The sequence below is a fragment of the Aegilops tauschii genome, chromosome 4 (genome assembly GCF_002575655.3).
Source record: "Aegilops tauschii subsp. strangulata cultivar AL8/78 chromosome 4, Aet v6.0, whole genome shotgun sequence".
Lineage (NCBI taxonomy): Eukaryota > Viridiplantae > Streptophyta > Magnoliopsida > Poales > Poaceae > Aegilops > Aegilops tauschii.
This window is the reverse complement of record NC_053038.3, coordinates 425,827,621-425,837,163: the sequence shown is the minus strand read 5'-3', so window position 1 is coordinate 425,837,163 and position 9,543 is coordinate 425,827,621. Positions and strand designations below refer to the sequence as shown.

General features: G+C 45.6%; 2 protein-coding genes across 2 annotated transcripts; both read left to right on the top strand.

Moving 5' to 3' along the window:
- Positions 1–392: 392 nt before the first annotated feature.
- Positions 393–3,903, top strand: LOC109731645 (microtubule-destabilizing protein 60). The gene is made up of 8 exons (XM_020290814.4): positions 393–1,362; positions 1,444–1,489; positions 1,588–1,665; positions 1,807–1,926; positions 2,750–2,848; positions 2,966–3,120; positions 3,277–3,342; positions 3,668–3,903. Exons 1-8 carry the CDS (start codon positions 464–466, stop codon positions 3,690–3,692), a joined length of 1,488 nt encoding a protein of 495 aa, XP_020146403.1. The 5' UTR covers positions 393–463; the 3' UTR covers positions 3,693–3,903.
- A 930-nt stretch (positions 3,904–4,833) lies between these two features.
- LOC109731644 (probable mitochondrial-processing peptidase subunit beta, mitochondrial) lies at positions 4,834–9,076 on the top strand. The gene is made up of 9 exons (XM_020290812.4): positions 4,834–5,683; positions 6,462–6,626; positions 6,752–6,889; positions 6,956–7,107; positions 7,243–7,351; positions 7,531–7,629; positions 7,872–7,937; positions 8,021–8,128; positions 8,667–9,076. The coding sequence occupies exons 1-9, from the start codon at positions 5,012–5,014 to the stop codon at positions 8,751–8,753; spliced, it is 1,596 nt and encodes a 531-aa protein (XP_020146401.1). The 5' UTR covers positions 4,834–5,011; the 3' UTR covers positions 8,754–9,076.
- Positions 9,077–9,543: the final 467 nt, after the last annotated feature.

The window sequence follows — 9,543 nt, the reverse complement described above, 5'->3', positions numbered from 1 at the left end:
GTAAAAGAAAAACTCGAACTAGACGAATGCCTCATACCGGCCGCAAATGTCTGGGCTAACCGGCACGCATCATCTGTTGGAAGCAGCCTCCGTGCTGAACCTTTTATTTTGACGGGGTAAAAAAAACTTATCGTGACAGCCCCGTTGGAATTGATGCGGGCCACCGCCACGCCTCCACTCGAGCCCCTCAAAAAAAAAAACCTCCCGCTTACCGAATTTACATCTGCACCCTCACTGATACCGGGCCCCACCACTCTGGCCCGTCATTGCCATGGGAGCAAGCCGGACCGGGATCGAGTGCGAAATCGCGGAGCGTGTTTGGAAGGAAAACTAGCCGTTAGGCTCCTCGGCCCCCAACGTTCCCCTTTTCCTTCTCCGCCCGGTTCCCGTTCGCTTCCACCCCCGATCTCCCAATCGAAACCATTCCCAAGCAAAACACCCTGCGCGATCCCAAACCCTAGCCATGGCGACCGGGGCGGCGGCGAAGACTCCGACCAAGCCATCGGCCCCCGCGGCGCCCAAGACCCCGGCCAAGCCCGCCCCCTCGACCACCGCGGCGGCGGCGGCGAAGACTCCGGCCAAGCCCCCGTCCTCGGTGGCGACGGCGAAGACCCCGGCCAGGTCCGTCTCCCGCGCGCGGTTCGCGCACGCCTCCGAGAACTCCGACCCCAACATCCTCGCCTCCCCTCCCCGGACCACGTCCAAGACCCCCGCCAAGCCCGCCGCCGCCCCCGCCGTCTCCGCCTCCGTCAGGAAGAAGCGCGGCACGCCCGCCCCGCCGCCGCCGGTCCCGCAGCGCCGGTTCCTCGTGGCGAAGAAGGGAGCGCATCGGCGGAGGCAAGCCGGCGCGAGCGGAGGAGGCGGCGAGTTCGACTTCGACAAGTGCCGCGAGGCCGCCCGCGAGGCGCTGCGCGCGTCGCACGAGGAGTTCTTCCTCAAGGAGCGCGCGGTGTCCGCGGCCAGCGAGGAGCAGGAGTCGCAGAAGGAGGAGGAAGCGGCCGAAGATGAAGCAAACAGTGCCGCCGTTGTCGAGGAGGGGGAGGGAGCGGAGGTGGCGGATTTGGAGGGGAGCGGCAAAGTCAGAGCGATTCGGAGCAGAGTCATGGCCAAGGCGATGAACAGCGTGCCAGATGCTGGGGCGGGCCGTGTCAAGCACCTGGTGCATGCCTTCGAGAGCCTGCTCTCCATCTCCGGGGCCACTGCTGACTCCGAACGGGCAGGCGAGGAGGCCTGGGCGCTGCCTGGATTGCAGCCGTGGAACGAGGGGAGTGAGGGCTCGCCGGTGGCAGTGTTCTCCTCGTCCGATTTCATGAACATGGGACCAACCAGACTTTGCAGTTCACTTGATGGCAAGAGCAACAGGTTAGTTGATACCAGCAAGCAAACGAGAGAACTAATTGTGTGTCTAGGTTGTTGCTGATCAAAGTTTGTTCCTCTTTTTAGATCTAGCTGGGACAGCCAGACCGGAGGACGCAGGAGCCGGCGGAACGTGAGGATGCGATAGCCCTTTTTTCTGCTCTACTACTGTTGACCATGTTTGTTCTTTACTCTCTGAATTCAGCGTCTATTTGCTCTTTGATCTGGCAGTCATCTGAATCACTAAGGAGCAGCTGGAATAAAAAGCTCAAGGTCACTAGCCAGCATCCCTTCAAGCTGAGAACAGAGGTGAATAACAAAATCTTTGGCTATGGTTCTGTTTGTTAGTGGGCAAAGTCAGTAGTAGCAGATTCAGCATTCAGCAGGCAGCAGTCAAAATGACCTACTATATTGCTATATTGTCTGATGCGCATATGGTTTTTATAACAGCAACGGGGAAGAGCCAAAGAACAACAGTTTATTCAGAAAGTCCAGGAAATGCTAATTGAGGATGAGAAGAAGCGCATACATATTGCTCAAGGACTTCCGTGGACAACAGATGAGCCTGAGGTTTGTCATTATATACAGCCTAATTTTCTATAACACAGCCTTGCACTTGCATTTTTTATGGTATAACATACTAGTTCTTGGAGTTGAATAGCAAAAATGACATAATGTCAAAACTGATATATGACACATTTGAAGAATGCTGATTTCCTTTGGAATATAACAATGAATGAAATTGATTAGCGACATATATTCGTTTGGTTCGGTATACCATGTAAGGAAGATAAATGTGTGCTACTTCCAGATTGAAGCTCGTTGTTTGAGCATGCTGTGACTGTTCTTATGACAACATACTAATTCCTGGAGTTGAATAGCAAAAATGACATGATGTTAAAATTAATACTCCTGGAGTGTAACATATTTGAAGAATGCTTATTTTCTTTGGAATATAATTGATTAGGAAGATATATGACAACATACTAGTTCTTGGACATGAATAGCAAAAATGACATAATGTCAAAACTATATATAACATATTTGAAGAATGCTGATTTTCTTTGGAATATAATTGATGAGGAAGATAAATGTGTGTTACTTCCAGATCAAAGCTTGTTGTTTGTGCATGCTATGACTGTTCTTATGGCATCGTACTAGTTCTTGGAGTTGAATATAAAAGATGACATAATGTCAAAATTATATAAAAAATATTTGAAGAATGCTGATTTTCTTTGGTGCATGCTGATAACTATCAGGTTGTTCTCCTGATTGTTATTGAATTTATTTTCATAACTTTTGTACCTGGTTCTCTTGGGAATCACTATGATGATTGATAAGTTTTCAGTTAACAAGTGATATTGTTTTAACTTTGAACCTCTATTTTCACTAGTGCTTGATTAAACCACCAGTCAAGGAAAGGACTGAGCCAGTCGACCTTGTTCTCCATAGTGATGTGCGTGCAGTTGAACGTGCTGAATTTGATCAATATGTAAGCCTCCTTACAAGTTCATTATACATTGCACATGGTTTGAAGCCTTATTTCAGTGGTACTAGTGTGAGTCTTTTACACTCTATTAAGTATTAACTATGGCTGTTTGAGATCTAGGTATCAGAGAGGATCAAGTTTGGTGAGGAATTAAGATTGGAGCGGGAGCGTCAACAGAAGTTAGAGGAGGAAGAAATGATAAGGCAGTTGAGGAAAGACCTTGTTCCTAAAGCACAGCCAATGCCGTATTTTGATCGGCCATTCATCCCCAAAAAGTGAACACCTGCTCTCTAATGGCACCTGTATAGATGATATTTCAATTTCATTAACTCATTGCAATAATGATTCGATATTACCTGTTTAGTTTTCACTAGTTGAGAGTTGTCCATTTACAAGTAACTAACATTTCTTTCTATTGTGCTTCTTTTAAGGTCATCAAAGACAATAACAATTCCGAAGGAGCCAAACTTTCATCTCCGGCCTGAAAGGTTATCATGGTGAGTTGCAGTTCGAGACTGACTGAACATACACAATAATTGTGGCAATTGACTGCCAATGGATTCATCTTTACAGTTCAAGAGTGACTATAATTTGTACTCCCTCCGTCCAACGATTGTCACTGCTTAATAGGGCGATTGTCCCACAATATAAGATGTTTTTACAAGTAAAAACGTCTTATATTGTGGGAGGGACAACCAATGAATTCATCTTTCACCATGGGTTATGATTGATAAAATGCATGTTGTGTTATGTTATTCTCTATACAAAGCATGCTCACCATGCTGGGTTATGTGAATGATGGCTGACAGTTACTATCGACAGCGATGCATGGTCACTGGAAAGCTGAAGACATGGCCCCGCAAGCAACATGAATGCCAGCTGCATCTAGCAGGAGCCGCAGAGCATCATGAACACGCATGATTTAGATGCTCCTCATTCTTTCAAGTGCCTAGCTTCTTCTTAACGTCTCCATGTGCAACCGTCTTTGTAGCTTGGGTGATCTCCAACTTTTGTTCTGTGTACATGCGATTTATGCATTTCGATAGCTCTGTGCTTCAGATGCATCCTCCACCTCCAGGGTTAAAACAGCTTGTTGTACAAGAGACCGCAGATGGAAAATTCAAGGATGAATTTCTGTGGTCTTGTATTCCTAAGTTGATTGTCGGAAAACCCGAAATTCCAATGTGTTGATATATATGTGGATTTTGGAAAAAATATATCCATTTTTTAGCTGTTGCTGAATTTTACTGTTAGTCGCGATCGAATTGAAAATAGTTTTGCGGCAAACTAAAGTGCGTATGGAATGAAATATGGATCAAGGTTGTCACGTGGCGTACAGCAGGGGCGGACCTAGAGAGAAAATGACCCAGTGTCCTAGCATATGATCACTCATATTTTTCATCTTAAAGATGGGGTGGCACACACTATATTTTGTATGAAACTTACAAAGAAAACATCTTGCACCCGGTGTCCTGTGCATCCGGGTAGCTCAACTTGGGTACGCCGCGTATAGTAACTGTTATGCTGAAGGCACACCAGATCCCTGAGAAATTGAGATGAGATAACAGTTAGAGGTTCACGCCGAAGTTTAAATCAGTCAGAAAACTCTTCGATGCATCAACTATGTGTGCGTATCATCTTGCAAATAGTCATTGCACGAAGTTCTGAAACCAAGCCAGAGTGGGATAATATGACTTCTGTCTCTGAGGGACTGAGATGAGATGTGCTCAACGAGATCTCTTTTTTTTTCGCAAAAAAAACGAGATTCTTTTTTTTTAAGACAGAGAAAATCGCTTTAAACACAACGAAAAATACATTTATTTTTTCTGGGTCAGATTCGGCCCAAACCAAGTCTCTGGGCTAGAAAGCAAAATGCTTGTGCTGTGAACATTTCGGTGGCAACCCACGAAGACCCAGTAATCCCACGCCCAACCACTTTCTTAGAAACTACTGTAGCACATGCCCTCACCGACGTGTGGGTCCTCCGCAAGCTAAGCTACGGGCACCCAGCGCTTCTCCCCCACTTGGCAGGCTCCCTCCACGCCACTTCTCTATTTCTCCCCCCATCTCTTCCTCCTCCCCGATCCACCCGACCGCAACAAACCCTAGCACCGCCAGATCTCCACCTCCGCCGCCGCCGGAGAGGCCACCCAACAGATCTCCCCGATGGCGTTCCGCCGACTCCTCTCGGCTGCAGTGCGCCGCCGCTCCTCCGCGGCGGCGGCGGCGGCGGCCGGGAACGCGCGCGAGGCCTCCACGGCCGTCGCCGCGGGCCCCGGCGCCATCGCCCCCGACGCGCCCGCCGCCCGCGCCCCGGTGATGGCGTACGACCGGATCGCCGACGCCGTCAACGCGCGCGTCCGCCGCCTCGAGCACCCGGACCCCCGCTTCCTCCGCTACGCCAGCCCCGTGCCCGCGCACGTCGACCACACCGCCATCCTCGAGGCGCCGGAGACCAAGGTCACCACGCTCGACAACGGCCTGCGCGTCGCCACCGAGTCCTCGCTCTCCTCGCGCACGGCCACCGTCGGCGTCTGGATCGACGCCGGGAGCAGGTACGAGACGGAGGAGGCCGCCGGGGTCGCCCATTTCGTGGAGCACATGCTGTTCAAGGGCACGGGGACGCGCAGCGCCGGGCAGCTCGAGCAGGAGATCGAGGACATGGGCGGCCACCTCAACGCCTACACCTCGCGGGAGCAGACCACCTACTACGCCAAGGTGCTCGACAAGGACGTGCCACGTGCGATGAATGTTCTCGCCGACATTTTGCAGGACTCTAAGCTCGAGGACAACCGCATTGAACGCGAGCGCGGTGTCATTCTCCGAGAGATGGAAGAGGTTAGTTTCCTGATCCGTATATGTTTGCTTGAGTTAATCACTCCTTTACATCAATTTAAGAATTGATTTCTTAGTATTAGGAATTGTTATGAACTGCTATATGTAAGAAGACAGATGTAAAATGGGATTTGCTATCAAACTGTTTGGAACCAATACAGATATCAATTTAAGAAAAAAAAACATGTATCGGGTGCTTGTGTTTTCTCGAACTTGCATTCGCCAAATAGGTCCTTACAGAAAATAAGAACTGATCAAAGGCCTAATTTCTTAGTACGAGGCGTTCTAGTTGTATCAAGCCGCCGCAGACTTAGATCATAGAAGGGAAGGCAACATTGGCATTTGATATCAAACTGTCCCAAATCAAACTGGTTAAGAGTTTGGAGCAAAAATGAATATTGTATGCCCGTGAAAAAAAATCTTTTGAATTTGCTGAGAATATTATTCAGGTAGAGTAGAATGTTGCACGGCCATAATGAGTTTAAATGGACCAACCTGCAAGGTTCATCATGCATCCAACAGCTAAACGCTCTTATATTTCTTTACAGAGGGAGTACCTAATATGGATGCAAATAACTTAACTCAATCCTTGGGTTTTATGAGCATACAAGTTTCATGTTCTGCTCTATTATTTACAGACTTCATTTTTGGTTCAGTAAGTTGTTGTTAGTCGTGTCAGGCTGCAACCCGGACGTGCAACATTTCTGAGATGCTACTAATATATGTCTTGCTGTGCTTTCTTGAGCCCACATTTTTTTTCTGACTCTCCTATGTTATGTAGGTTCAGGGACAGTCGGAGGAAGTTATATTCGATCATCTCCATGCAACTGCATTCCAGTATACTTCTCTTGGCAGGCCAATCTTGGGTTCTGCTGATAATGTCAAGTCTATCACCAAAAAGAATCTCATAGACTACATTCAAAAGCATTACACGGCTTCTAGAATGGTACTTGAGATTAAAAATATGTGTCTGTAATACATTTGGATACTATCATTTTGTCGTATTGCTATTACCTCAATTGGCTGCAGTATCTCCTAGTCGTAAATAACATGTGTTTTGTGTGTTTTCAGGTCATTACTGCTGCTGGTGCTGTTAAGCATGAGGATATTGTACAGCAGGCAAAAGAGCTGTTCAAATCGCTGCCAACTGACCCTACAACAACTAACATGTTGGTTGCTGAACAGCCAGCCATTTTTACTGGTTCTGAGGTATGTATTTTACTGTAAGTTTACCTGTGCTGTTCAAATCATTGATTATTTTATGCTACTCAATAGGTACGAATCATTGATGATGACATGCCCCTGGCCCAATTTGCTGTTGCCTTCAATGGAGCATCCTGGACAGATCCTGATTCTATTGCATTAATGGTTATGCAAACTATGCTTGGTTCGTGGAACAAGAGTGCTGGAGGAGGGAAGCACATGGGGTGGGTTCCTTCCCTATTATACACCCTTTCATCTTGTCGTCATTTCCTTGTGTATAACCAAGTCCCTTTGTCGAAGTGACTTGAAAACAATCCACTGATCATATTTCACTTTGTTATCCTGATTTGTTGATATAGTTCGGAGCTTGTACAGAGAGTAGCAATCAATGAAATAGCTGAGAGTATAATGGCATTCAATACAAACTACAAGGACACTGGCCTGTTTGGTGTCTATGCTGTCGCTAAGGTCAGTCGTATTTTTTTTCTTTTGTATCAAAGGTTGAAGAAAGTACTTCTTTCTGTATGTTTTGTAGGCTGATTGCTTGGATGTGTATCAGCCATTATGTGTGAACATGTTCTGGTGGTATAAAATGATGTGTTGTTCATGTATTTTGCCTCATGATGTTCCTTGACCTTGTTTTGTAGGCTGATTGCTTGGATGATTTGGCTTTTGCAATTATGCAAGAGATGAGCAAATTATCATACAGGGTTACCGAAGAGGATGTTATTCGTGCACGCAATCAGGTATTTGTTTCAATGAGGGTGGTATTTCTTTCAATGCCAGTTCAATGTGTAGTAGTGTTTCCTATGGATTATTGACGCTGAATAGTATGAAGCATATTTTTTCTTGTGTACTTGTTAGGAATCATGGTTCTGATATTCTCTTCCTCGATGATTGTTGGCTTTTGCACTGGAACATATGTATCTGCCATTCAACTTCTGTCTATCTTTCTGACATTGTCATTGCTTTGACTTGATACTTTCAGCTGAAATCCTCCATCCAACTCCACCTTGATGGCTCCACTGCTGTTGTTGAGGATATTGGACGCCAGGTATATGGACGCTATTATGTAATGTCACATGATATTCCAATACACATCCTCTGGAACTTATCTTTCTTCTTCTGTTCTGTCAGCAACTCATCTATGGCCGTAGAATTCCTATTCCTGAGCTTTTTGCGAGAATAGATGCAGTTGATCCGAGCACTATCAGGCGTGTTGCAAACCGCTTCATCTTTGACCAGGTAATTGTTGTTTTGCCAACTTGCCTTGTTTTATGTAGAATTTTGGATATCCCATGGCGTCGGGTAATGCCAGAAAGTGTGGTGGAAAACTAAAAGTTGCTAAAGTTTTGGTCACTTGCTCATAGATTACATCCCGCTTATGAGGTGCCTGCCAATTGCTACTGAAAGACCTCTAATGATAAGAGTATTGTTTCCTTTTATTGGAATATGAATGAGAAGGTCCATTGATATCTGGGTGATATGCTTTTGTTTTGTTGTGAATAATGTAGCTTGCTGTATTAACTTACGAAGTATTAGTGTGCATTTACCTTTTAGTTGTGGCATTGGTATCTTGTGGAAAATTTAGTTGGAACAGTAGCCTAACTTGATATTATGATAAGACTGCATTCTGTATATATTTTTTGTTGTCTGAATAGATGAGCCGTATGGGAAACATTACTGTTATACTGTATGATACATAATTATTAAGCTTGCATGAAGTTCAAAAGTCTTGGAGATACATATATATTCACTGTCTGAATGTCGTTTTTTCTTTCAGGATATTGCCATCGCTGCCATGGGACCAATTAAGTCTCTTCCAGACTACAACTGGTTCAGACGCAGGACCTACATGCTCCGTTACTAGATGATTCGACCAGCGGTGTACCATGTTTACAGTCTGCAAAGGCAAGATGATTGCTTGTTTTGGCATCAGTATATTAAGGCCACATCCACGCACATTATGTGCCGAAGTGGAGGAATTTTTTGAGTCTTCGTTTTCCTTGCCCCTCTCTTCCTTTTGCAAACCCACAAAGCTGTCAATAATGGTAGGCAAATTCGACTGACGTGGCTTACTTGGGTGGCCACCCGTTGTTTTACGATGATGATGAATCGTCACGATACTTTCCACCTTGTGTTCGGATATTGTTGTCTTTTGGCCAATAATTTTATTGAAGCTGCTTATGTAAAGATGGTGGCTGTTAGCTTCGATATTATGATCTTCTGGGAACTTTGCATCGTTTGTAATTGTTCTGATGAGTTGTTTGTTGTAGTCTCGGTCTGCGTTGTACATTTCGTCATCGCGTATTGACACGAGACAGATGGCCGATCATCTATGGGCACACATCCTGTTCTGCGTTGTATGTGTTGCTTGACCTTGAACTAGCACGATCTCTACTCGCACAATAGGCTCTTCTGTTATATAGTGTAAGTTGTGGTCTCCTTATTCCTCTACTGTGAGCTTCGTGGCGTGCGGCGTGACCATTACATGCTTTGGCGCTGACTATCACTTTGCTCCCTCCGATCCACTGTACTCTCCACGTAAAATTTGTTTAAAGTCGAACTTTGTAATGTTTGACCAATTTTATTGAAAAAAAACATCAATATCCACAATATGAGTTGTAAATTTAATTATTTTTATATTGTATAACTTTACA

What these genes read in the sequence shown, in the direction of transcription:
- LOC109731645 (XM_020290814.4), top strand. Translation starts at nt 464, where the DNA reads ATGGCGACCGGGGCGGCGGCGAAGACTCCGACCAAGCCATCGGCCCCC. An exon ending in GACGCAGGAGCCGGCGGAAC is followed by an intron (nt 1,490 to 1,587) that starts GTGAGGATGCGA and finishes TTGATCTGGCAG; the next exon opens with TCATCTGAATCACTAAGGAG. An exon ending in GTGCTGAATTTGATCAATAT is followed by an intron (nt 2,849 to 2,965) that starts GTAAGCCTCCTT and finishes TTTGAGATCTAG; the next exon opens with GTATCAGAGAGGATCAAGTT.
- LOC109731644 (XM_020290812.4), top strand. Translation starts at nt 5,012, where the DNA reads ATGGCGTTCCGCCGACTCCTCTCGGCTGCAGTGCGCCGCCGCTCCTCC. An exon ending in TTCTCCGAGAGATGGAAGAG is followed by an intron (nt 5,684 to 6,461) that starts GTTAGTTTCCTG and finishes TATGTTATGTAG; the next exon opens with GTTCAGGGACAGTCGGAGGA. An exon ending in GTGTCTATGCTGTCGCTAAG is followed by an intron (nt 7,352 to 7,530) that starts GTCAGTCGTATT and finishes CTTGTTTTGTAG; the next exon opens with GCTGATTGCTTGGATGATTT.